Here is a 27,531-nt window from a genome sequence, read left to right on the forward strand (position 1 = left end):
GTAGCAAAATAGCGGCACTTTTTTTAAAATCGTAAATCCGGTCAGAATAGCTGTAACATTAGCCAGAACACCAGGTTGGATCCAGCCATGAAGCCATTTTTTTTATTTTAAAACACATCTTGTATCAAACACAGGAGCACATTCTAGTGTATGTGTGTACATAAAACAAAGACGATTACTGAAGAGTAAACAATTATTCAGAGAAGCCCTCTCAGATGGGCAGAAGAAATCAAATAAAATCTGTAACACAATTCATCAACAGATCATGTATAAAGTTCAAAGTCTATTCTCTTTGAGTTGTAGAAGGGGGCATGTTCTTGGTCAATCCTCCTGCAGTACACTCCATCCTTGAAGTAGCCCTCGTCCACCCACTCCTGGAATAAAAGATACACCGACACTGGTCAATGCCCATGTCAGACCACTCCAAACAAAAGAGCAATACTGAAAATCTGTCAGTGTTTACATTTTTAAAACCATTTTAATATAAAAGGTTAAAATAGCTTGTTTGTGTGTGTGTGTATATATATATATATATATATATATATATATACACACACACATATATATACACACACACACAACTCCTTTGAGTAATAAAAAAAAGAATAATTAATTTACTTGCGCAAATTGAAGTTTGATATTAAAGCACCGATAAAGTCTTACCTGCATCTGTTGGCTGCTGAAGGGCCCATAGAGCTCAGAGTTTTCCTCATTGTCCCATTTGTATTCCCACATGACCTCAACAATCACTAGAGAGAGACACAGATCATATGACTGCTATTAGTAAGGGGATCAGCCATGAACCAAATAACCACGAAAGACAACTGGCAGTAAAATTTTCCAGACTCATTGTTTGTGACGGTGACAAAAAGTTGCTACACTACTACAAATAAGAGTTCATATTTAAATTGCACTTAATCGTGCTACATAAAAATAAAAAAAAACACATTGTCATCCTATCACTTACCTCTGGTGTTGTCTTTATCCTCATCTTTTTCTGCACCATGCTTCTCATCAAAATCCTCAGCGAACATGTCTAGATCATCTTTTTCCTCCTCTAGCGTTTTGGCTGCCTTTCCTCGAGTCAACCCCTTCAGCTTGTAGGCCAGCTTTTCATAAGTCTGCTGATAAATTTCAAATTCTCCAATCCCCACCAGTCTATCTGCCAGTGCTGTCAGTTTGTCTAGTTTATCAGTGTCTCTGTTTGAAGTCTCTTTCTTCTCCTCCTCTCCTTCTCTCAGTCTCCCTTTCTTCTTGTGTCCTCCAAGACCGCCAAGTCTTCTCAGAGCGGCAGCCACTGTCTCTCCAGGCAGCATCAGCTCAATGACGGCTTCTGTGAGCTGATGATGGCTGTATGTAGCCAGAGGGTCTTCTGCAGGTCCTTTCTCCTCCTCTTCCTCCTCCTCACTGTCTTTCCGCTGCTCCTCCCGCTTTATCTCCTCTTCTGCTTCGTCTTCATCACCGATTCTTCTCTTCCGCTTAGCTGCAAGGCCTTTCTTCTTTTTCGCGGGCTGCTCTTTTATCTTGACCTGTGTGTGGTTGAGGAAAACATTTCTCAAATATTTAAACTTTAAAATTAAACTTATCAACTATTTCTCAAAATCCATGCAGTAATATGTACCCAGTCGATATTGTCCAGCCAGTTGTCTCTGATATCTTTCTCTTTGTTGACAAAATAGTTTCCCTCTGAATCAAAGTGTCCCTCCTGCATTTCCTCAGCGAGATTAAAGGGGGTGATGCGTACACCCTCATCATAGTCAATGGTCGCCGTTTCCTGGCCTGTAAACACAAAGAATGTGCAAGACAAATAACATTTTAAGTACTGTAAATCATAAATATAATACAAGCAAGCTAGCGTTTCAAAATCCTGTGTCATTTCTCAGCCTTTTAAACAATCTAGCAGGCACTAAAGCGGTCTCCAATGTGCAGAACATTTATTTCATAATCTGCATGAGGCCACATTGTTATTTACACACCATCCACATCGTCACTGGCAAGGATGTCATATTTGTTGCTATTTTCTGCAACCTCTCCTTCATCTTCCTCATCACTGTCCAAAGAGTGTTTCTCCTTAAATCTGGATCCTGGGCCACTCACACCTTCAACAATCTGTAAACAGACATCGGATGAAGCAGAACAGAGCATGAGAGGATTCACAGGACTGCAAAATCTGTTCCATCAGAATAACAACATGCATGGTAATAACAGGACACTTTGACAACATCTATTTAAATATGAAGAGTTATAAGAAGCCGGCCTTCTTCTTTGGAGCATCTTCCAAAGTGATCTCCCCATCTCCATCCTCAAACGTCACTTTCCTTTTCGACATGCTAAAAGAGGCATAAGATGATATGTGTACAGTGAACTCACAGTATATTGTGAAAGTTTTATGCTCTTAACATAATGCTGACACTCCACAACAAATTTAATTATTGAAACCTGCACATATGGAGTGGTTTTGAATTTAAAGACAATTAGAGAGACTTCACAGGAAACCAAATTTATAGCAGCACACTAGAGGGCACTTAACTGCATGCCCACATAGTAAACCCCATCTAAAATTAGATATTGAAGCATTAGGCCTATACTTAATGCACATCTACAAAACCTCACCAATATATAATAACTAAATTTGGTATCACGTTTCATTGTCACATTTAAAAGTATTTACACCGCTGCTGCGCAATGCGCCAAGCTACTTGCTGCGCGCGTCCGTGCGGAGCGTGCCAGCTAACGTTAGCTAACGCGAGTTATTCAAAAGCCATATCAAATAAACTTCAGCTCGACCGAGACAGACGCTTAACAGACTGGTCAGCTATAAACCAATAGCAATAAGGCAGAAACACATGGAAAAATACTTAGTTACCTGGTTGTTATTCTCCCCGCTGCGCCATTCAAGCAAACTAAAAAAACCGGAACAACGTCATTCGTAGAATTCTGTCCGAGTCTCTATCGCCACCCGGAGGTGGAGCGGGTGAATGACGTCCATTGCGATTAAAGCACTTCAGTGACCTCACGTCCACGTCCATCACTCGATCTGCTTGGAAATTTTACAAAAACCTCCTGTTTTACGCTTCCAAATTATTGTTCTGTTGTTATTATTTATGTTACAGTTAACACTGGCTTGTATGCTTCAACATCTCACTCCTTGGATAGAGAAACAACTCTTTATTGCTAATATAATGCATCTCTATGAACACTAAATACGAAAAGGTGCATTTGAGAAGCAGAACAGCAGGAACTGTGCAAAAACCACCACTAAGCAAACGCACTGTTCTGATATAGTTTCTTGAAAATATTTGACGAGAGCCTGAATTAGAAACACGAATCAGTAATATGCAGAGTATCTGTTTTATATATTTCTAAGTGTATTCTTCCCTCATTTTTTGTCATTATTCGGGGCTGTGAAAGCGCACATGTCGCTGCTGTTTCATCATGAAGTCTAAAGAGAATAGGGCATCGGCTTTTGTTTCCAGGAAGTGGGTCGCGTTATTTATATTTCAGCACTTGAGAGAGGCGCGCGCTGGTAACACGAAACTCCTTATATCATTCTGTTCTTTATGAGATTTGCCGGGATTGAGGAACTTGGCCTGAAGTGATGTTTGCCACTGAGGTTGTATGTAATCCACGATAAATCAGCGGAAAGACATTGACAGAAGTAAGTTGTTGCACCTGTCGGTCTGTCACTGTTCCGGTCACAAGTCTTTGCCACGTTTGTTTATTCTTTTACAAAGCGCAAATTGCTGCTTCAAGAAGGACACGATATTTATGTGGGAATATATTTGTGGCTGACTAGCACACTGACAGATAGCGCGTGAACCGGATAAACAAGTTATTCACGTATGATTTCATACTTACTGAGAACTACCTGTACGCGTTTCTATTTTAATTTTTTATTTTTATAAAAAAAAAAAAAAAAAAAAAAAGGGAATGACGATGGCTAATTTGATTTATCCATGGGTTTAAATTTCTGTTCATGTAAAGCTCGCTCGCGCCAGGACACGGCTGCACGCCAGGTGGCGTTGTAATGAAGATCCATGAAAAGATTCTAACCCACTACCTGTCCTGCACTTCACCTGTCGATAAAGAGGGATACCTCTACAAAAAGGTAGGTACCTGGATTTGTCAATTTACCCAAATAATATTAAATTAATCTAGAATGCTAGTTTGGAAAAGCTGAATCATTCTAACCAGTTTAGAGAGTGTCGTGAGTGTCCGATTTGTTTACGATGACTGTCAGATTTGTTTACGATGCAAGTGCTTAGGAAAGTGAAGTACATTATACCAGAGACATCTTATCTTCTTCATGGTGCATTACAGACTTTAACTTAAGGATCCTTGTATAGATCCCTTCACGCAAACACAAACAGATTTATATTTTCTTTTTTTGTTTCAGTTTACCTGCTCAATTCAAATAGGAAAAGGTACATTTTTAGGTTATTGTACAATTTCAAAAAAATGGTAAAAGTAAAGATAATAGTGCCAAGCAGGACTATACGATTCGGTAGTTAAATGGTTATTTTAAATGATCTCTAATAATAATCTGTTCAATTACCTATATTTCAGAACAAACTAAAAATAAACCACCGTCCTTTCTGTAAATTTTACCACAAATTTAAAACAGGGGGGTTGCACTTATTTGATAGACGCTTATTAAAAGGGCTATTTCTTCATTAGTGACTTTAATTCGGGTTCAGAATATATCAGTCTTCTGTGCATTACAAAAAAATGTTTCTCTGTCCTGTATATTCTAGAATAATTTTCTCCCTCTTTAAATGAGTCGTAATTGCAATGACTTCCTTATCCTACCTGTGTTTGAACTATTACCGCATTCCTTTTCTGCAGAGAGAGAGGAACACCACTTACCTGCGCCGCTGGTTTGTGCTGAAGGGGAATCTGCTGTTTTATCAGGAGCGTCCAGGCGATCGTAACCTGTTGGGTGTGATTGTTCTGGAGGGCTGCCTGGTGCAGGCGTGTGAGACAGATGGTCAGTTCTGTTTCTCTCTGGTGTTCACTGGACCAGGCCTCCGCACGTATAGACTAGCCGCTGATGACCATCTCAGCCAGGAGAGCTGGATCAGTGCGCTGTTCTGCGCTAGTCACATCTACCTTTCCATGATTGTCAGAGACCTGGAGAGACGCTACGAAGGTGCGTTTATGTAAATGTGTTTTCTTTGTCTACTGGCTTGAACACAGTTAACACGTCTGATTGTATTTTTTCAAGCTCTTAACAAAACAGAAGCTAGAAGAGACAAAGGCCTTTGTGAATCCATCCAGACCTCTGCAGTGACTTCTACACCCAATAAGATCATGGCTTCCTGGAACACAGGACAACCCTATTTCCTACATGGGACTTCCATAGAGCCCAGAGAGGGGCGGAGCTACAGCACCAGTTCTGTACCACCTCCGTCTATGCCGAACAGACCCATCAGCTACAGTCTTTATGCCCCTCCTATTCAATTCAAGACTACCAATAAGCGATCTCCAAAGCTCTGGCCCAAGAGAAATGCCCATGTCACACCCTTAAATGGTCCGGCACCATCTTATGGGGAGTGGCCCGTTGTGAACTTTGATCATTTGGAAGAGTTTAGTAAACTGCATGAGTACTATGGAAATGAGATTAAGCAACTAAGAGCTGACTGGCTGAAGAAGAAGCGTGAGGAAGTGGGATACGTTGAGGAAGACCTCATTGACCTTGGCTAGAGTAGTATCTGAACCTATCACATATATGCATTTGTTCATGTTGTTGTCTTAATAGTAAATCTTGTTCTTAAACAGTAGACTGATGAATGTATTAAGGATGCAGTAAATGTAATACTGCAGTAGTAGAATCCTGCTGTCTTTGTAATTTTATGAAGGTATGCAGATTAGCATTGACACCAATCTTGTGCATTTCTCATTTCCTCTCTGTGGTCTCTCAGCCTAGTTCCTTCTCGGTTAAGTTGTCATAAAACAGACCCAAACCAGCAGTAGCTTTACCCCCATCATTTAACCTAACTATGTGCAGACATTTACAATAGCAAAATTTCTTATTGGATCAAAAGTATTTCATATACGTTCAATTGAAGTTTAATTAGAGATTACATATTAGTTGTAGAGCTGTGAATGCTCGATAATAATTAATATTTAATTTATTGTTTTTATTGTTAGATCTTTTCAAATATGTACTGAGGGAGCCTAATCACAAATGTGATCTCGTGAAGAGGGCAACACAAGTGACTGTTTAGTTCTGCCTTACAGAACTTAATTCACACAGTTCAGGAGGCTTCATAAACAAACTTAAATACACTCCCTTTCAATTCTTCCTCTTTCACAACATCTCAATTCTTTGAGAATGTAGATGTGCCTTTTTTCTTTTAGTTTCTAGTTCACTCAACACATTTGGAACATTTAAGACATTATTTAAAAAGCAACAGTTTTATATTGCAGACATATCAGTAAACATAAAAATAAACTGTAAAGTTTGTATGCATTTAGCGTTTCAGAAATGCAGCTCTATACTGTAGGTCAGCAGAGGGCACTGCATTTCACCCAACAGTATTACTACCTTTATTCAGCCATGCTTCATTCACAGGATCACTAGTTGCTTTAAAACTAATATTTTATTACATAATGTCATATGAGTAATTATATATGGATGATATCAGTAATGGTGAATGTGTTTTATTGTATACATTTTTTATATATTCTCAGCTTCTATAACCATTCTATAACTAGGTCTTAATATAATAGATATATTGCATTTAATATATATCAGTTTTGTGTTCATACATTTGATTTGATGCATTCTGATGATAATTTGTTAAGAAATAAATTTTGATTATTTTATCTAGTATTTATCCTCTAATGTACATTATAATCAACTCTGTAAAAAAATAGGTTTAATTTAATATGTTAAAATTTAATAAGTTACATTTTGAGTGTATTTCAGCAGTGCGTATTGCACAGCATCAGTAAGAACTGTTTTTGTTGTTTGATGTTAGTATACAATTTATTTTACTTTACTCAACTTTTATTGTGAACTTTTGTTTTATTGTATCAATCAAATTAGAATAAAAGTCCTAATAAATGTTAAGATCTTAATGTTATTTATTTATTTTTAATGTGGACAAATTCATCTCTTCATCACGAGATATTTTGGGTTGTATAATGATTCATAAAACCACGTTATGAAGTTTTATGTAGATTTTGCGACATACATCAAAGCTCTGACAACAAAAAACTACAATCGCCTTAAGTGTTGGATGCAACATGAAGCTCCTCATTTCAACCATAACCTCTGCACACTGCAGACCTCAGGTATGTCAAACCCCTACAGCGACGATGTGGCCTTTTTCACCTCATCCGGATTCCAGTCATCTCTTCCGTGATAAACAGCTTTGAAGATACATGTCAGAGTAGATCACGTTACACGTAAAGTCCTGTACGTATAGACATGTACACTTTTGACAGTCCATAAACAAAACAAAGATGACTGACACAGTGGCCTACACTATGAAGATACTAAATCACAGATGTATACACAACCTGGTCTGTCATCAGTCAGACATACTTGAAAAGGGTCCACAATGAACTTGTTTAAGAAAATCATTCTGACATGAAATATCTCATATCAAGGCCTGCACTTCCTCTGAGCCGGGCTTTCCTTCCCCTCTCTGTTGATCTCTCATACACTCTTTGAATGCTGTTCCACCATATATAGTTATATGAGGGGTGTATTAATATAGCATAGGCTATACCATATCTAATTTGAGAACCAGTCTAATCGTTCAGCTGCTTTTTCAATGACCGCAAGAGTTATCAATGCATGGAAATACAAGAAAATAAATTGCTTAAAGTATATGTATGCATTTCTTTTTCAAGTTTGTTATTACCTTAAGCTTATCAATTTCTACAGAAAAAAAGATTGCTTAAATTGAACGTTGAAAGATCCAGGCAAGATCTTAGACAGAGGAACAAAACATGTAAAGGACAGACTCACAAGGTATCAAATGAGTCTAAATGAGGAAAAGAATGCAAAACAAACTCCAGGAGTGCTAGAAGTGGACAAGGAAGTGACTGATGGATTAAATGGAGAAGAAAAGGAGAGCGCAAGGAGCAGGCAAGTTTGTTTTGCTATTTTGGTCACTGTCAGCTGTCCATTGCCCCCGCCTTTCCAAAAGAACCTGTATTAAGCCTCAGATTTCCCTTCATGTGTGTCCCATACCAAACCCTCAATGGGCTGCACTGTTGATCATCTCAAACTGAAAGAAAAGATGATAAATACGTGCGGATACACAGGGCAGCTTCCCTTGTGCCATCACAAACTGCATCTCACTGTGACTGCAGAGTGTCCGAGCGAGGTCAAAGAGCTCCAGGGAGAGAGAGTGCTGAATTTGGGCATGGCCATGTGGTGGGTGAGGTGGGTGGGGGGACTTGAACACAAATTTTATGGTACCACTATACTAGGAAAGGCATTAAAACCTATTTTTTGATTAGGGCTGATTTGGAAAGAGGTGACAAGATAGCAAGGGTTAAGACACCACAACAATCTCTTATATATCAGATGGGGGCGTGTACACATATATGATCAAGATAATCATTGGCTCAAAAAATCTCAGGATTTACATCAATCAGTATCTATTAATGCAACCTCCCCCATCCCAACCACAGGATTCAGATGTAACATTGAAAACCAAATATTGATCCGCCACTAATCTAAATAGTGGTGGGAGTCGAGTTCAAATTGTTGAGTTATGTGATTGTGTGAAGTTCAAACAGTCCCTTACGTCTCCATGTCCTTATTAGTCTACGTGAGACACACAGACTGCTGCCATCAGTATCAGATTCATCCAATACCAAGACTCCAAAAGCTATTTCTGAGCACTGTAAGATGATAGTGCATCCCACCCTGTGCTCCTTCATCACTTTACCCCTACCTCATCTCTCTCCCCTTTCATAGTTTTCCCTGTCTCTATTTCTTCCCTCGGTCTTTTTCCCAAGCCACACTTAAGGTTGGATCTATAATTAGCAAAGGGCCTTCGGCAGTATATAAGCCGCCCAGGAACAAGTCAATACGCGGCTTCAGTCTTCACTTCTTGAGCTTCTTAGACTTCACACATACCGTCTCAGCATGGTGAGTAACATGAACCTTAGATGTTACCTGGCCACACCATCTAGGTGGACACATAGGAGCCAAGGACATAATGCCTCAGTCTCAGCAGTGTTGAATGGAAGAGTGCTTGCATTTTGAATCAGCGTCTGATTCTTGGATAATTGAACTGTGGACTTTATAACTTTAACAGGATTTGATAAACTGGGCATTTTTTCTGAAGCTGTTCTTTCTGAACCTGTGCTGTTGGAACCAGGACCAGCAGTTATAAACCATTAAACTGAGTGGTTTTGCTTTCTCTTCCCATGAAATATGGGATTTTTATTTTTTATTTTATGTAAGATGTAAAATTAAGAAAATATAGAATATTGCAAGTTTCACCAGAAAGCATAATATGATAACATAAAGCTAATGAATACAGTTTTGTTAATCATTGAAGGGTGACCCATGCAAAGGTCATTATTTGGATATATATCACATGTAAAAATGTGTTTCATTAGAATGTGGCTGAACAGGGTTTTATTAACAATAAATATGTTAAAATGTCTTATGAATGAGAGTCTTGTGTCTCACTGCAATGTGAATGTCTGATTTTCTGTTTTTCAAATTATGTCGTCATGTATTATTGTTAACAACACAGAGGAAATATGCACTGTTAAGCTGTACTGAATGTTAAAAATGTTTTTTTTTCTAGGCACCCAAGAAGGCCAAGAGGAGGGCAGGAGGAGGAGAGGGCTCCTCCAATGTCTTCTCCATGTTTGAGCAGAGCCAGATTCAGGAGTACAAAGAGGTAAATAATGTTCATCTGTACTTACACTTTCATTACAGGATAATAAATAATAAAATAATAATAAAAATAATAAATAAAAGGAGAAAGTTTCTCAAAATGTAAAAATAAAATATATATATATATATATATATATATATATATATATATATATATATATATATATATATATATATATATATATATATATATATATAGTGCATGCCAGAAGAACAGAAAGAGATCATGTGAAATATATGATGAAAAAGATAAAAGTGAAAAGAAAATGGAAATAAAGCATAGTTCATGAGGATTATGTTTAAGGGTAGTTGCAGGAAAGGAGCATTAAATGCATATTAGATTTCTGAGTGGACCTTGAAATGACAAATAATGCACAAAAGACCAGAAAAAAAAAAAAAAATCAGATTTAGCTGTTGACCATACTTTCGGTTCTTAAACATTGTGATTACTCTAAATTAATATCATTATCTCAGACACTAAGTAAAAAAGTATGTGGTAAATGGGTGAGGTGACGAATTAGCGTCAGGCTAGTGTGCGAGTGAGCTATGTAAGGATGTGAAGTGTCTTTTGAATGGTTTATTAATAAATGATACAGCCTTCTCAAGTGCCTCTTCAAGAATGTCTGACATTACAGTTGGGATTGACTTAACACGTCTCCCAGATGGAAGAAGGATCAGCGAGGGTCTCTGTGGGGGCCAGGTGGGAGTTCGCAGCTGCTGCTATTCAAGCCCCTTCTTGAGTTTCATGTGACTGATAAGAGATTTTACTACTACTGTCAGGGAAGAGAAAAAAGCTACAAGGGGAAGATTTTTTGTTAAATAGACTCTTTAGTCATTGGTTTACAACTGTGAGCAGGCTCATTTTCCATCACCAGAAACACCTGTAACAATGTGCTTGTCATTTTTTTTTTCTGTCCTGCACTCATAGGCTTTCACAATCATTGACCAGAACAGAGACGGTATCATCAGCAAAGACGATCTTAGGGACGTGTTGGCCTCAATGGGTGAGTTTATGTCTTGTGTCACTCGTGTCCTTTGTAAATATATCCATGAATGTGTGCTGACCACCCTTGTCTCTCTGTAGGCCAGCTGAACGTGAAGAATGAGGAGCTGGAGGCCATGATCAAGGAAGCTAGCGGCCCAATCAACTTCACCGTTTTCCTCACCATGTTCGGAGAGAAGCTGAAGGGTATGCAAAAGTCCCTTTTTCTGTCTGGTCTCCTTTCAATTTTCCAATCATTGTTGTATTCAGTCAGTGTAACTCGCTCTCTGTGTCTCTGAAAGGTGCTGACCCCGAAGACGTCATTGTGTCTGCCTTCAAGGTGCTGGACCCAGAGGGCACCGGCTTCATCAAGAAGCAGTTGTAAGCCTATATTTAACTCAGTTTTTATTTCCCTGTGCAAATTTTTTTTTTCCATGTCTGACTGCTTTTTGTTATCTCTCTTTCCAGCCTTGAGGAGCTTCTGACCACTCAGTGCGATAGGTTCTCTGCAGAGGAGGTGAGATTACATGTTGCTCTTCATAGTTTTAAATCAGCATGAAATGGCAATTCATCTATTTTCTAAATGCATGTTATTAATCTTCCATCTGGTTATGTACACTGGACTTTTCCTGTCATTTAGTCCAATAAAATCAAATCCCGGCCTACAATTATCTCTTCATCAATTATCCATTTCCCTTGGATGTATGTCACAATGCATAAAAGATCTGTCACTATTTCCATTTCACTGCAACTTTAATCAATTTTTTTCTGGATTAGATTAAGTCTCTAAAATGAGGATTGTTTAATATTTATTTAATCTAAATCTTTGTTCTACATCCATTAGATGAAGAATCTGTGGGCCGCCTTCCCCCCAGATGTTGCTGGCAATGTTGACTACAAGAACATCTGCTACGTCATCACACACGGAGAGGAGAAGGAGGAGTAAATGGTCGTGGTGACAAGACAGAAAATGAAGAGATGAATGTGCATCCCTCACTGCTTAACTCTCCCAGTCTGTTCTCTGTCCTCCTTTTCTTACTTTGTGTTCCTTCCTCCCTTTCTTCCTTTCCATCATCTTTGTTACTCTCAAGCACTTACTCTCTCCATCTCTCCAAAGACTTGTCTCGCTGAGGCTGAATTGGGAGGGCGGAGAGGCTCATGACCACGGTGTCTGTCAAGTGGGGATATGGGATTGTTTTCAATAAAATGAACATCATTACTGTATCTCTCACATACTCTCTCTTTCTCTCTGTTTCTCACTCATTACCCACGACCACCTCTCATGCATGAACGCTGCAGCATCTTCTACTGCTGTCTTGAGGGTTGAAGACATCTATAGCTTTTGGCTGAAATCTCTCTCTAGATAAATGTGGAAGAGTGCTCATTCTGAGGGAAAAAGAGGCAAGATGAAGTGATCTTACTCTATAATAGAGAAACCAGTCATCATTTTTGTTTCTTTCGCTTGACAGTTGACTAAAAAGAAAGACAAAATGAGGGTTTTGTACCAAGAGAGCTTGGCCTTCTAAAAGTGAGGCCAAACTCATCACGGAGAGAGTGAGAGAGACAGACCGTCCATGGAAGAGAAGAGAATCGGGACTGCAGAGGAAAGAAAACATATCCTCTTCACTCCCTCTCTCCCCTCCTCTTTGCTATTTCTCTGTCCATGTTTTTTTTTTTTTGTAATCTACCCTTTTGCTTTCTGCATCTGGGCCTGCTTTGCTCTGTCAGAAACTCTTCTGTAACCAATAAAAAGACACAAACTGTGAATAAAACATCTTTTTGTAATGCTGTGTCTGCTGGCTATGTGTGATAGGCGGGATAAAACTGTATCATCTGTAATTGATTACAGAGCACAGAGACGGTAATATAAGTTATGGAAGATTACATAAGACTGCAGGTCTATGATGCAGTAAATCACAAGGGTGACCAGCAGTATGAGAACATACTGAGAGCATGATAACGCTGTCTGCTGGACAATGACAGTACTACAAACTGCAATAATAGCACAGCTACGCTCCTCCGTCACTATCACCTTCACATCGTTCCAAGAGGTTTTTAATATTTTCAGCATCAATAGCTCGTTTTCTAATTATTAATAGAGAAAAATGTTCAAATTTCAACAGAAAAGCTTTTGTTTAAAACTGTTAATTTCTGATATAACACTTAAACCAGTACAATTAGATTTAAACCTTTTTAAATTAAAAACTAAGAGCCCAAACTACAAGTTGATGTAGATATTAAAGGTCTTTAATATAACTAATTTATTTTATTACAGTTCTCAAGCATATTTATTTATTGGTTAAGGGTTGTAATGCACAATCAATCAGAAAACAAAGCAAAATAAAACCACCTTGTCTTGTTTATCGCTTAACGTTACCCTCATTTGGCCGAAACAAATTGTGCCATACCTTGTAGTCTCTGTGCATGCGCTTGGAGTCAGTGTCATACTAGCAAAAAAAAAAGGCTTTAGGCACATTTCCACATAAGGTTAACATTCATAAGGAATTTCTCATAAAAAATAAATAAATACATACATAAGGTTTTCGATTAAACAGCACCCAACACCCTTTAGTTACCTGAGGGGGAAAAAAACCCTTTGGATGTGTATCCAAGCACATGACGCATGAATCACGAAACCTCACAATTTCTTCGTAAGGTGACTAATTCGCTGTATCACAATAGTTCCATGCCACTTAACATAACTCATTACATTAACAGAAAGAAACACACTCTCGAGGGAGATTTTAATATATTACGATTTATTATTCTTCACAACTGTAATTATTAAATACACTGTGAACTTCCTCCTCTGCAGTTTTAGAACAACTGTCTTCATCTATGAATTTATTTCATTCTCAACTGTAAATGGTTTCATGTAAACACAAAAACAAGCATGAGACATACAAAAGACAGGATGAGAGAACTAACCTAAATACATTAAAATGAAAAGTAAAATGATTTAAAATTATTTGTACAACAATCCTACAACACACATTGGGTCATATTCACCAATGCATAAATCCATAACACAAATCAAACTACTTTAGACCCAGTCCCAGCTGTCTCAAGAGTGTTAGTAAACCAACACTGGATGGCCTTGCATTAATTATTGGTGAGCACAGCATCCAAACCATTTCAAGTCCACCTGTCGTACCCTTGGTTGGCAATACAGACAAGATGGTGTTAGTGAAGGTGGCCTGACAGGCACAAAACCAGGTTTATGCTAGTGCTTGGAACTTAGAGCAATTCTTCAGGATAATAAAACATCCACTCCACCTTTCCTTCAACATTTCCAGTGCTGCTGTCAACAGTGAAGGTAGTCTGAGCCCCCTGCTGGCCACAACATAAATGTCAACATCTACATTGTGCAGAGAGATAGGAACATAACATTTGCATAGACATAATTTGCTTGCTTTCCATTTGAACAGTGGTGCCTTTAGAGGAAGCAACGACCACTGAGGTCCGTAAGGGCACCACTGACAGGTGAGGCGGTGGTTTGACCCCCTGCAGTTGAGACTGAACAAGTCCAGTAAACACAGGAGACACCATTAAAACATTGACAGAGTTTCTGGCTACTATATTGCAACCTAGAAACCACGTCAGGTCTCTTCTGTCTTGACAGAAAATACTATATATAAGTAGGAGTTTAGTAAGTATGGTCCAGTCACCTGGTGAATGTATCACAATAATTCTAAATACTGAGGGGTCAGTGGATTACGTTGGAGTTCACTTCACATCAAGAGTAACACTGTTTGAGTGAAGCTTTGGTTAAGGATTGTATTTTACATGTTTAATTAACACAAAAATGCCTAGCACACATTTTCCTTTTCTCTCCCAACTCTTTGGGATCACTTCCCCCTTCAATGGGACATAATAATAATAAAAGTTCAGAATGAAATAATAATCAGTATGAAATCACCATCTCCCATAACACGAATACTGCAGTAATATTAGACAAGCTAGTGATTATAACATGTCTAAAATAAATAACTGCTTGTTTCTGTTCTCCAGGATGTTGGGAGAAAAATGTGCAAAAATAATTTTCAGCGCTTAAAAATAAATGAAAAAGAAATCCTGTGATTAAATGCATCGCTCTCCTAAAACCAAGCTCACTGCTATTCCAGTCTACCAGACCTCTGCATACTTGCATAGAAAAATAAAAAATCTAACTCAAAACAAGACTAATAGTAGCTGTAATAGATAGTATATGTTTTCATCCAATTCAATTAATAGTCAAAATATTACAGCCTGAAGCCAAGAGCTTCAAAGGTCAAAGGTTAATGCTACAGTGCTGCACCAAACCCTTCCCATCCAAGGCGCAGACTCAAGGAGTTATGTGAGCTGGATTAGCAAGTGCCCTACATTAACGAACCGATCAAGGTTAGTGGTGAAAATCAACAGGTCTCAGTGCATAAATTTATTAAAATCCTAGTCTGAACTCTACATCCATATTAACATCAAGATAATTAACATCAAACCACACAGATAACTGGAGTGACTGACACGCCTGGCAGAATTTAACGCTTACTGCAGTTTATGTGATGCAATTTATTTGAAAGAGAAGATAGAAAAACATCAAATAAGCTCTTCGGCGTCAAAAGGAAATTTTTGGTGAGGCTGATGTAATGATGGACTGAGTGTCTCTGAGTAGAGATAGACTTCACTAATCATGAACAGTTTTAATTTCCTTTTAGTAATTATGGTAACTTGGATATTCAATTTTTTATAAATGGATAGTTAAAAGTTGCTCTTTCCACTGTTTTAAAGGAAAACGTACCTATCCCCCCCTGGTTCATCTTAGCTCCTCCACTCCCCCTAACACTTATTAATTCATCTTACAAGAGTGCGACTGTAAGAACGAGCTCCTTTGAGAGACTGAAAAGAGAGAAGAAAGACGAGACCTTCACTACACTGCCAAGGCACAGACATACAGGAACAAACAAACACACACACTAACAATCAACAGTACAATGAATAAATAGGTCCTCCAGAACACTCAGGGATAAGTTATTATCACCGCCATGCTTTTCTCGCCACAGAACAGTTTTATTCAGGTATTCTGGTTGAGGCAGCTTTTGGGTGATGGACAGAGGGGGATTGTGGGGCTGGACTGGCACAGATGGCGCTAGAGGTCTATGTACACCATGGCACTCAGTACAACAGAATTGACTACTAATTATATAGCTGATCTCATCCATCAGATATCCATCTTCCAAAAAGCAAAAAAAAAAAAAGGCTAAGTAATAAATGCTTCCTGTTTCGGCATTGGGTGAAAGCACAGTGCAGACGAGATGATAAGAGACGCGGGGCAGATGCCGTGATCCAGTTATCCTTGTGAAAACAGTACTTGAGATGAAATGGACATTCCCCCTTCACTCACTCTTTACACCAGTCTTCAGCTGTTTTGATTCCTTGTCCTCTTTTTTCCACCATTCTCATGCCTTTCCTCTTGCTGAGTGAACGACGGGGCAGGAATTAGTCCAAATCTTTTGCTGCTGCAGCTCCGTTCTCTTCAGTCTCTGCTCCTCCCCCTTTGTCTTTTTTCTTACCCCCCTTCTCCTTTTTCTTCTCTTTCTCGGCTTTCTCCTTCTCCTTCTTCATCCTTTCTTTCTCGGTTTTCTCCTTCTCTTTCTTCTCCCGTGATTTTTGCCTCTCCTCCTCTTTCTCTCGCTTCTTGTCCTCCTTGGTTTTCTTTTTCTTTTTCCCATCTTCCTCCACTGCCGGTTTTGCGGTTTCTGGGCAAGGTGGTAATGGGGCGTTGTTTGCGGTGGGCGATGGGATTGTGGGGGTGATGTGTTCAGAGACGACTTTAGGTGACGGCTGGAGCATATGTGCACTGGACGCGTGTGCAGTTGGAGCCGGTGGCGTGGTAGTAGATGATGTTGTAGCTAGCGGACTGGGCCCATGCGGCACTGGTGGCCGCCCACCGGCTCCAGTGTTAGAGGCAGATGGCACAGGAGGTTTTGAGGCCACTGCACTGGTGCCGCCCCCAAGGGGCTGCAGTGGGACGATATCCTGGCTCAAGCTACCAGAAGTGGAGCCCTTCTTGTTTTGCAAGAGGAATGGCGTCTTGGACTTTCTAAGACCAGCAAGTGACAGGAGGCTTGATGACGCACGTAAGGGTCCAGGGGGAGGGATGTGACTGCCCAGGAATGACATGCTGCCACCAGAACTGATTGCAGCAGCCCGGTGTTTCTGCTCAAAGATGGCCCGTGTTCCATGCAAACGGCGACTCGGTTGGTGAGTCAACACTCCACGAGATACCCGCCACTTGCGGACCTGAACACTGCACTCCCTCTCAATGAGGGCCTCCGTCACAGACAGAGAGACCACCTGAAAACAGAGTAGAGAGTATGAGGTAGGATACTGCATATTCTAGTGCTACTTCTCTATAACGTGTTCTCTCATAAGAGCGCGCACCTCTTGCACCAGAACGTCCTCCCTGATACATTCAGGTGGGATGTTCCTCAGTCGCTCCATGGTCTCGTACATGCCCTGCAGCTCACGGAGCTTATCCACAGACCCCAACATCTGCTTGAGTAGCACCAGACCCACCCTGAACACAATCTTCACTCCTGACAAACAACACACAACATTTTTTTTACATGCAAATATGTGTCAGAGTTTAAAAGTTCATATATAATGTCACAAAAGATCTCTATTGCAAATAAATGTTGTTCTGAACTTTATTTCATTTTCTATTTCTTTTCATAGAATCCTGAAAAAAATGCATCACGGTTTCCACAAAAATATATTTATAAAAAGAGGTGTTTCTTGAGCATCAAATCCGCATATTAGAATGAAAGAAAGATCATGGGACACCGAAGACAGGAGTAATTGCTGCTGAAAATTCAGCTGTCATCACAGGAATAAATTACTTATAATAAGTTAATTTACAGGAATAAACAAGACAAAAATAAATGGTTGTTTTAAATTGTAATAATATTTCACAATATTTTAGCTCAAATAAATGCAGCCTTAGTACGCATAAAAGATCTCTTTCAAAACCTTAAAAAAAAACATTACCATTATATTATATTATATTATATTATTTCAAATTTGAAGTCATGTTCAATTTAAACATAGATAAATAATTTGCACAAACCTAATTTTTAACTCCATGCAGTAAAAGCATCACTTATCACAGGTGCTTTTATTCTCTGATGTGTATGACTGACCTTCACAGAAGAACATGTCCCAGACATGCAGGACACAAGACCAAGGCAGTGTACGGGAGAAAATGCACATAAACCACTCTGTCATGTACAAGATGGGGTCGATCTTAAATTTCTTCAGGTGACGGTAAGCCATGGGACAAACTCTCCTCAAAAGAGAGAAAAAAATCTCTCCGTCCAGCTGAATAGCTTCCTGAGGGACAGGGGAAGAGAAGAAAGAGGAGTTCAAAAAATACACTCTCTTCTCTGATCCAGAAAAGAGTCGCTTTGAGTTGCAGTACTCACCAACCCAGCACTGTAGTAGCCAGGCAAGTATTTCTCACAGATTTGCACAAGACACCAGAAGGCTTGCTAGAAGAAAATGACAGTGAAGATGGGAGACAGTTTTATAACCTGTGATATTTCTGTAAGTCATATTTTCTTCACCCTGTTGTTCTTTTTAAAGAAAAACAACCTAGCAGAGCAACACAGACAGCTTTGTTCGAGACTGTCTTACCTCAGCAGGCATGTGCATGAGCAGCACTGCTGCCACTGGAGCCTGAGCCTGACAGTAGCCCTCATCTGGCCGATAGACTGTGTAGGCCTTCAGTATACGGTACAGGTCCTGCTGCCTGAAAACACACACACACACACACATTTATTTATTTATTTCTGTGGTATGTATACATAAAAAATACTATTATTATTACTATTAATTAGTGTACTGTTTGAATTGGGCAAGATATAATTTGCTTAGATATTAGGCATAGATATATCCCCCAATATATAAAAGAAAAAATGAGAAGCAGAGGTGGAGTAAAAGTTTGGGGAAGTATAAAGCTGAGGCTATCAGGTATCAGTATGCACACTATGCAGTGAATACAGACTAATAGACTAAAAACAAAGGGGGGAAAAATCCCTTCCTTCAGTTTCTCAGATTGTGCAATGTTCTAAATAAAAGTCTTAGATCACCCTTTCCCTTGATAAAACCCTCATCTGCATTTACCCATGTCCTCCCCGAGCAGCAAACATCTCGTGGAATGGGAACTGCCTGTGCAAGTCCTTCTCTATGATGTCCAACCACTTCGGATCTCCCTGCTCTTGCTCTAACTCCTGAGAGACAAGAAAAGTGAAAACAATATAAGAAAGTGTAAAATAAGAAAAGAAGAGTGTGTTGAGCAGATCAACTGTCATTTACATGACATGCTAAGTAAGTACAAGAACATTTAAAAGGTGAGACAGAGCTATTCTTCTTGACAGTGTAACAAGGTGCAACAGCATATGTACTTGGGAGAAGCTGATTAAGCACCATGACTGTTTTCACTGAAGATGTATCAAACCTTGATCGTACCTCAAACTTTCCAGGATTGGAGTCGAGGAGCTCCTGGCTGTTGGAGAGCAGCTGCCAGGCTTTAGATCTGAGCGAGCAGGGGATTCCTTTCCTGCAGCGCATTTTCACCTGCATCAGAAAGAAAACATAACTCGGCATGTATAAACCTTCATAGGCACAGCATTTTCTATTCCTAGTCAGTAATGCCTTCCATGACCCTTTAAGTGAGAAACAGACCTTTTGAAAGCGTCGAGATATCCATTTGTCCCAGTTTCTGAACATGTCCAACCATTTCATCTCTCTCTGCCTCGCCACGGCCACAGCGATCTCCGCCTCACTTCAACACAGAGAGGGATTCACAAACACATAAACCACACACAACAAATAAACCTGTAAGCACCCACTCATGCCCTGAGATAATGATGAGCTTCTGACAAATGGCTCAAATCCTGAGAAGGTTTATACTGAATCTAAGAGAACAGACACCTGTAAAACTAATCAGAAACCCCTGAAATCTTCTGTTATTGGTGAATTAATAATGACAAAGAGTTTTGTAGCTTTGTACAGAATTTGTGTTTACCAAATGAACAAATATAACACTGCACAGTAGTGATACCAGACTAGAAATGACTGAAACCAGCGATAGAAAATCCAGAGGATCGGATTTGAGTCCTACTTAAAGGTGAAGTATGCAATTTCTGCGCCACCAAACAGAATTGTAAAAATAATAATGTTTTATAATGACAGACACCGTCATTCTAGTCTATCATTGTAAAAAAAAAAAAAAAAAAAAAAAACGATAGTAAGCCAGTGTCATTATTACGTGCTGGTCGTGATGCACAGACAGTTTTAAACTGTCTTACAAACTTACAAACAAAAATAGCGGAAAACTAAATTGAAAAAACTCTAATTTAAGACTAACCCACATCGACCAATTTTAAATAGCTGGAGAAGCATGTGGTGGTTAATAAGTTAATGCTGAACAGGAATAAAAAAAAGGAAACGTTCCAATGTAAACGACAGTGTTAGTGCCTATTTTAGCAGAATTAGTCAGTACTAGAGATAAAGCGGAGACAGTCAGGGGAAGAGAGAGACAAAAAGTGAGACAGTCAGTGCACTCTGACTCAGACGAGCCCTCTCAGCACGATCTGAGTCACTCACAACAAACACATACAGGACACAGAGAGCGAGCAAGAGAGATGGACACAGGAAAAAATGCTCTCGGTTGTAGACATGAATTATTAATATCCCAGCAGCACCCTTCACATCAGGTGCTGCCAATTACCCTACCACTCACATCTATTATAAATGCTTACTCTGATTCATCAAACCAAGTACTGAACTAGAGCCATGCACAAGAATGTGAATAATGAAAAATTACAAAATATATCACTTTCAATTTTAAATATAAATATATATATATATATATATATATATATATATATATATATATATACATATATATACATATATACATATATATATATATATATATATATATATATATATATATATATATATATATATATATATATATATACATACATAAATTACACTTTATTTATATAAAATGACAATACACAATAAATATCAATAGTTACCTACTTTATTTTAGTAATGCATTCAATAAATATTATTTTTAATATCTAAAAAAATGGAAAACTGGATTTCTTAGAATATTTGTAGTGATGATGAATCGTGAAAAAGAATCATAGTTTTAATTTGATTCTTTGTAACTGACAGTTTGAACCGATTCATAAAAATGAATCAAATTTACGAACTCTTAAGGTCAGTTCACAACAAAGGAAGAACTGTGACTATAAAGTATAAATAATCTAATAATAGCCTAATTTCATGAGATAGGGAAGTCAGTCTCACCAACTAAAATGATAACGACATATTGGTTAGAGCACTTTCAGAACTAACTTTTTCCATCTGATAAGCATTAAAAAACATTGAGCAATCAGAATCCAGCTGATGTTAAAGAGCATGAGCATTTATAGTAGCAGGACATTACCGCAGCATACACTTATAATAAACAGAATGTTGTTATGCATTAATGTGGATGCTAATATAGTTATCTTTACTGTCGTTGATAAAGTTACTGTTCTTGGTGTGAACGGGCGTTAAAACTATTCTTGCTACTCAAGTTTAAACTAGAAATGAAAGTTGGAAGACAAGGATAGATCACAAAACTAGTCTGGTCTTTAGGAAACTTAAAGGTCAAATACTGTAAAACAGCATTGCTATAATCAGATGAATATCCTGAATCACTTGAAAACACATCAGATTATGAAATAAAAATGGTTTATGAAGTGTTTCATGTTGATTTGAGTAACATTAACTCCATTAATTTCAAGTAAAATATACATTTACAGTAGAAAATACTCAAATGTCAAATGCTCTTATAAACTAGAGTGCTGTCTCTTTGCTCTAAGTGCTAATAAGGAAATCATAAAAATAGCATGTGAGAATGTGGTTTTGTGTCATTTGGTTTACACACACCCACCTGCTCTCACTATACTGTGCTCCTCCCAGGAAGCCATATTTATCAGTACGCCTCACTGGACCGTTGATCTCCGAGTCTGATCCCAGAGAGCTGCAGTCATCGCCGAGCCCCGACAGAGACTCCAGCGTGCCCGACATTAGGCTGGCTGACTCCAGGTAGCTGAGCGTGTCCGGGGCTGGTCGTGAGTAAGCATAGGGCAGAACCACTGACCCAGTGGACTCCTGCACCAGTACGGCTGGGGGCTCAGTCTTGGAGGGTGTGCGGGGGGGCTCAGGGGTCATCTGGGCAGTGTTGGGTTCGGGGTTCTGGGCGGACTCAGGCTGGGGGACTGTTTGTGCTTCTGTTTGCCTGGAGTCTTGTGAAGAGGGGGCTGGATTGGAAACGGGAAGAGGAGGTGTAAACTCAGGAGGAAAGTCCACGGGGGGAACAGGACTGGAAGTCTGGCTGACTTGAACGTCGGGATAGAGATTAGGACCGGGATTAAGTTCAGGTGATGATGGCATCTGTTGCTCCTGTGCTTCAGTGTGTCGCTCCGTTTGGTCGATTAAATCATTTTTCCCATTTCTCTCTCCATCTGGAGCAGCTAGTACCTCTTCAGGAGGACCAGCAGCGCTCTCTGCTGCTGTTGAAGAGAGAGCACCACTGTTTTTGCCCGGTGTGCTCTCCCAAGAAGAGGAGATTTTTCCACTTGCCTGTAATGTTGGGTTTCCCATCACGGCTCGGTCCCCATAGAGAGATGATTTTGGGATGGGAGTTTCTGAGGGGAGAGGCTGTGGGCTGGAGGGAGCAGGGACTGAAGGGTCAGTCATACTGGGAGGGGAGGGAGTGAGGGCGGTGATTTCAGCCATAGCTGCTCCTCACTGATACAACTGATCAAAAGAGAAACAAGAATGATATAATCAGCAATTACTCCTTCGAAGAGAAGAATAAAAACAAACACACTGTGATATCATTAAAAAGCATGAACCCATTTAGTGAATGGTTTGCAATGACGCAGGTGTTTAGATGTCACAAATACTCTCACGGATTGCAGGAAAAGAAATAAATCCACTGTGAAATTCCATAAACATGTCTCACATCATAGCTCTCCAAAGAAACAGTTTTCTCACTTGATTCACCCGAACATAATAACTTAACACGCCTAAAAGGCATTAAACTAAAAGGTGTTGCCTAAAACAATCTCTGAGGACTCTGACTCAGGGGTGAAGCCAGTGGACCGCCCTGACGGCCACAGGCCCACCCACTATGATGAATAGGCCTATGATTATACTATGATTATACAAATATAATATTTGTTAAATATTTATTACAAAATTATTCTAACATCTTAAATATTAAAAATAAATAAAATGTGGTTTTGCATAATTCTTGATGTGTTTGATTGACAGCTGTGTCAGCTTTCTCAGGCATGTGAATTTGTGTGTGTTCACCCATTCAGTCAGCCTATAATTTGGAGTTGTATGTATAAAAAAACAAAAACAGCAGCATAATTAATTAAAAAGGACTAAAAACTCACACTGTCACGGAAGAGAAACCGTTCATAAGCCTGCAAGTATCAGTAAGTCTTTTCAGCTCAAAGCACTGACTCGGTTCACTCTGTAAAGCTGGGAACACACTACAGTCAGGCCGATTATGAACGTAATTTGGTCTCAGTCAGTGTTTTCAGTCGGTGTTTAAAGTCGTTTATTGTGTGGTGTCTAAAGAATTTAAGACCATTTATTGTCTTTTCAAAGACTATTTTTATCATACTTGCAACTGACACCGGTGACTAACTGCATGTTTTCAAACACATAAGCCTATTAATGTAAATAATGAATTAACAAATAAAAAAACAACAGAAACATGACATTTCTGAATTAAATAATTTATACACTTTTAATATATCTAAAATGTTTGAGGAAATATGATGAGGAAATACAATGCCTTGAATAGGCTATCTTTGTACATTTATTGTAGACTGATGAAATGAAAATGAAAATATACAGATAAATGACTTCTGTTTCGGAATAAATACTTGTCGTTCTAACTGCTACTCAGGTTTTATGTGGACAGGTTGTAGCTACAGTTCTCTTGTATGTCGATGTTCTGTGACTTAAGTGACAGCTGATACAAGTTCACGTCTGTGTTTTGTACTCATATTAGGACCTGGCGTGAGAGATTCTTTCTACACAGCTTCTAAATTTATAGTTCGAGCAGCGTGTTGTAATCTGCAACAGTTTTAATATACCTGTCTTCCACTGTGTTCTACGTCTCAAGCAAAACCACAAAAGAAACGCAGTTTGGAGAGCAGCTCTCATCCAAATCAAAGACAAAATTAATTTGTGATTTGCAAGGTATTGTGAAGATCGAGTGGAACTCAGTAGATTCTATATTTGTTTTATCATTTATTACGTATATTACAAGTGAGATAAAAGTTTAATATTTTAGCAATATTATTTTTTAAATTGTAAAGAAATGCACTTACAATGGACATTTATGGGGTACCTGTCCACACATTTCTTGTTTGCTTATACATACTGTGGCAGGAGTTTAAATATTTACTGTAATGACAGCATGCTTAACCTGAAGATCTCAGAGAGAGCTGCAATGTGTATTTAACCCAGAATACACACTACCGTTCAAAAGTTTGGGTCAGTATAAATTTTAATTATTTTTGAAAGTCTCTTATGCTTTTACATTTACATTTACGCATTTAGCAGATGCTTTTATCCAAAGCGACTTACAGTGCATTCAGGCATACATTTTTTTACCAGTATGTGTGTTCCCTGGGAATTGAACCCATGACCTTTTTGCATTGCTAACGCAATGCTCTACCACTGAGCCACAGGCTTACCAAGGCTGGTGATCAGTAATACTGTAAAAACAGCAATATTGTGAAACAATATCACAATTAAAATTAATAATTTAATTTAATTAATAATAATAACTTTTTTATTATATAAATGCAATTTATCCTGTAAAATAAATATTTTGTATCATTGTTATTATGCAACTTTTTCATTTCCAATGCACCTTGCTGAGTAAGTATTAAATTAGTCTTTACCATTTTAATTGAATTAATAAATATAAAATAAATATTACATTAAAAAAAAAAAATCTGACTGAACCCAAACTAATGATTGGTAGTCTACATTTAAACAGTCACTTTGACAACTACATTAAAAGTTATGTTTTTATAGATTTTCCTTTCAATTAAAGAAACACTGAAGATTTAACAAAATATGACCCATCTCAAATAAATGTACTTCTAAACATACAGGCCGCTTTAAAGTAGCAAATAACAACAACAAAAAAAAAATAATAATAAAATAAAATAAAATACAATACAGCAGAAGATGAAGAGGAGAAAACCAGCCATTATGCAAAAGTTATACCACATAAACAATCTGTCTATACTTAAAGAATTAAAATAAATAAAAGGTAACAACATGTGACATGATGCATTGTATTTAACCATATCCTCAAGAGTAAGAAACATTCAGAGGACCTTTGTATTGTTCGGTAAAGACAATGATCAACTGTTTCACAAAGAGTCTCATTTATAGTGAATTATGAAGATGCAGACAAACTACAATGATTTGATTACAGTGTAAGGCTGCACTAGTAAAACAGATTTGATATGTCAAAAATATCTTAGCCTATAATTGCCTTTAGATATCTGATAATATAGTCTACCTAAGCCCCACCTCCACCATGCCCCACCCCCGCCGAGACAACATTGCCGACATGCACCATGTTCAGTTTTGTTCTTAATTATTGGCACACAGTTTGGTTTTACTTTTCTTAGTTTGTGCTTAAACTAACAGAAAACATTGCTGTTTTTTGCTTTTTTTGTGTGTGTGTTGCTAATAATTTCTGCTCTTGTTTTAACCAAATTTCTGTTTGAAATGAATTTAGTTTTGTGAGGAGAACTGTTAATCATAGAACCCATTTTTAAGTTCATCATGGTGAAGTTGGACATTCTGGCGGTGATTGTAATAATGATAAATGCATGCTGATGTCATATAATAATGCCTTGAATAAAATATTCCTATTTTCCGATGTTTCTCTCTTTTTGGCATCATCACCTGTTTTAATTAATTCATTTCATGATGGTAAGTTTAATTTCCTTAATTATTACAATTGCAGCGTTGTTTTTAAACTTGTAGTCAATCTATAACGTATTTGATATTTATCATGTAGGCCTATGACTAAAATCATGCAGGAATTAAAAACGAATTTTGAGCAAAAACATTAAGTTTTGTTTTTTTGTTTTTTTTTCTGGTAGCCTACTAGTTCAGAGGTCTCTTTTGGCCCGTTTTTAACGAAATAAAAATAACTGCTTTATTTATTTAGAAGCATAAATTTCATTTTTTATTGTTTTTCTATTTTTTATTTTATTAATCAAAATAAAACTCCCACAATATAATATTCAGTGTTGGGCTGCCGAAACTCCGAACGCGTGCGAGGGCGAGCTTCGAAGCCTACTAATGTCTTCATCCGTTTGCAACAAATCTTTATAGTTTTGTTGCAAATTAATTAAGAATTTATAGTGCTATATCTCAGCTAAATTAAACAAAATTATACTGTATAAATATTACACGGAAATGTGCGCTGAAGGAATTTGTGTCTTTTAATTATACCGGTCATGCTTGTGGTTTTTCATCATTATACAGTCTGCTTAAATAAATATTCAGAAATGCATGCAGTGCTACTTTTTTGCCTTTTTTCTGTTTAACTTTTATTAAACTGCAGATCAAAATAGAAAAGGCCTACACCCTAATAAGGATAAATTATATTGGAACGCATCTCCAAAATAATCACATACTCAGACGCACGTTGCCGAACAACAGGCAAATAAAATATAAACTGAGGTTACAAAAGTGATTCAGTCAAGATCAGTAAGGGATTCTCTTTTCTTTTGTTCTTTGATTAACATTAACGACTGGCGGCAGCGGCTGCTGTCAATGCACAGATCCAGTGCACCTTTGTTTTCTTTCTCAACTCTTTACGTTCACTTAAGAAATAACCAATTTATGGGATATTTTGATATAGCCTAATTCTGTGTGTATTTGTCCATTCGAATGAATGCGAGAAAGAGAGCTCAGTCCACTCAACTGCAGCTCATCACCAAAAACATCGCGCGTGTGTGTGTGTGTGTGCGTGCACGCAGAACAGAAAACAGCGTGCGAGTGCAGAAGTGAGTTCTATTTCGTCTTCTTGCAGCTGAATCTTTTGAAATCACAATAAATGTACATACAGAAATCTAGAAGCAGAATCAAAATGTAATTTGATTCCTGACCTTACGCATTTGATCTGATTTCCGAAATTGGAACAGCTTTTTGATTCCCAACCCTCCTACTAAATTATTTCATTCTTGCATGCAAAAAGACCTGTACGATGACTATGGGGCTATGTAAAATATTTTTTGCAACTTACTAGGTTTATCATTTGTCTTAGGTTTATCATTTTTAACAGATAATCGTCTGTTACCTGACTGTTGACACTGACATCGCGATACTTACGAGACATCGTCGATAAACGATAATATTGTCATATCGCCCAGCCCAGGTCCAGTTTAGATGTATAGGAACAGGGCACCACTATTTCCTCTTACACTAAGATCTACCCCCAGACTTCCGCATGATTAAATATAAATGTGTCTGAGTACAGATGCTGACAGGAGGTGAAAAGGAAGTG

General features: G+C 38.2%; 4 protein-coding genes across 6 annotated transcripts in view; 2 read left to right on the plus strand and 2 right to left on the minus strand.

Moving 5' to 3' along the window:
• Nucleotides 1–75: 75 nt before the first annotated feature.
• LOC109062619 (CD2 antigen cytoplasmic tail-binding protein 2-like) lies at nt 76–3,009 on the minus strand. Of its 2 annotated transcripts, none has more exons than XM_042723723.1 (7): nt 2,867–3,009; nt 2,258–2,330; nt 1,977–2,109; nt 1,622–1,779; nt 968–1,529; nt 664–749; nt 76–374 (listed from the first exon to the last, which is right to left on the minus strand). In XM_042723723.1, exons 2-7 carry the CDS (start codon nt 2,327–2,329, stop codon nt 264–266), a joined length of 1,122 nt encoding a protein of 373 aa, XP_042579657.1. In that variant the 5' UTR covers nt 2,330; nt 2,867–3,009; the 3' UTR covers nt 76–263. The 2 variants fall into 2 exon arrangements, with proteins under 2 accessions (XP_042579657.1, XP_042579666.1); XM_042723732.1 differs by lacking the exon at nt 2,867–3,009 and adding an exon at nt 2,674–2,815.
• Nucleotides 3,010–3,065: 56 nt separating this feature from the next.
• Nucleotides 3,066–7,083, plus strand: LOC122134305 (sesquipedalian-1-like). The gene is made up of 4 exons (XM_042723746.1): nt 3,066–3,658; nt 3,985–4,108; nt 4,846–5,149; nt 5,225–7,083. Exons 2-4 carry the CDS (start codon nt 4,028–4,030, stop codon nt 5,701–5,703), a joined length of 864 nt encoding a protein of 287 aa, XP_042579680.1. The 5' UTR covers nt 3,066–3,658; nt 3,985–4,027; the 3' UTR covers nt 5,704–7,083.
• Nucleotides 7,084–8,960: 1,877 nt separating this feature from the next.
• LOC109062546 (myosin regulatory light chain 2, skeletal muscle isoform) lies at nt 8,961–12,090 on the plus strand. Its single transcript, XM_019079635.2, has 7 exons — nt 8,961–9,115; nt 9,786–9,881; nt 10,806–10,881; nt 10,962–11,066; nt 11,162–11,240; nt 11,328–11,376; nt 11,704–12,090. The coding sequence occupies exons 1-7, from the start codon at nt 9,113–9,115 to the stop codon at nt 11,803–11,805; spliced, it is 510 nt and encodes a 169-aa protein (XP_018935180.1). The 5' UTR covers nt 8,961–9,112; the 3' UTR covers nt 11,806–12,090.
• The window catches only part of LOC109062598 (TBC1 domain family member 10A-like), an 18,591-nt gene continuing 2,919 nt past the window's right edge, over nt 11,860–27,531 (minus strand). The window contains exons 1-10 of one of the 2 annotated variants that reach the window (XM_042723782.1): nt 27,357–27,483; nt 21,853–22,721; nt 19,581–19,680; nt 19,365–19,472; nt 19,020–19,126; nt 18,531–18,645; nt 18,320–18,385; nt 18,038–18,227; nt 17,280–17,434; nt 11,860–17,192 (exon numbers count right to left, since the gene is read on the minus strand). In XM_042723782.1, the coding sequence (XP_042579716.1) occupies nt 16,335–17,192; nt 17,280–17,434; nt 18,038–18,227; nt 18,320–18,385; nt 18,531–18,645; nt 19,020–19,126; nt 19,365–19,472; nt 19,581–19,680; nt 21,853–22,700 (2,547 nt within the window). In that variant the 5' untranslated portion in view covers nt 22,701–22,721; nt 27,357–27,483 and the 3' untranslated portion in view covers nt 11,860–16,334. Of the gene's footprint in view, nt 17,193–17,279; nt 17,435–18,037; nt 18,228–18,319; nt 18,386–18,530; nt 18,646–19,019; nt 19,127–19,364; nt 19,473–19,580; nt 19,681–21,852; nt 22,722–27,356; nt 27,484–27,531 lie in introns of those variants that run through there. The other variant, XM_042723773.1, reaches the window with a different exon arrangement.

The sequence above is a fragment of the Cyprinus carpio genome, chromosome A3, assembly GCF_018340385.1.
Source record: "Cyprinus carpio isolate SPL01 chromosome A3, ASM1834038v1, whole genome shotgun sequence".
In the NCBI taxonomy this organism is placed as follows: Eukaryota; Metazoa; Chordata; class Actinopteri; order Cypriniformes; family Cyprinidae; genus Cyprinus; species Cyprinus carpio.

Coding starts and splice junctions, on each gene's coding strand:
- LOC109062619 (XM_042723723.1), bottom strand. CDS start 2,329: ATGTCGAAAAGGAAAGTGACGTTTGAGGATGGAGATGGGGAGATCACT. Junction 1,530..1,621: donor GGCTGGACAATATCGACTGG/GTACATATTACT, acceptor AACCACACACAG/GTCAAGATAAAAGAGCAGCC. Junction 375..663: donor TCAGCAGCCAACAGATGCAG/GTAAGACTTTAT, acceptor CTTTTATTCCAG/GAGTGGGTGGACGAGGGCTA.
- LOC122134305 (XM_042723746.1), top strand. CDS start 4,028: ATGAAGATCCATGAAAAGATTCTAACCCACTACCTGTCCTGCACTTCA. Junction 4,109..4,845: donor AGGGATACCTCTACAAAAAG/GTAGGTACCTGG, acceptor CCTTTTCTGCAG/AGAGAGAGGAACACCACTTA. Junction 5,150..5,224: donor CCTGGAGAGACGCTACGAAG/GTGCGTTTATGT, acceptor TATTTTTTCAAG/CTCTTAACAAAACAGAAGCT.
- LOC109062546 (XM_019079635.2), top strand. Junction 11,067..11,161: donor GTTCGGAGAGAAGCTGAAGG/GTATGCAAAAGT, acceptor TGTCTCTGAAAG/GTGCTGACCCCGAAGACGTC. Junction 11,241..11,327: donor GGCTTCATCAAGAAGCAGTT/GTAAGCCTATAT, acceptor CTCTCTTTCCAG/CCTTGAGGAGCTTCTGACCA.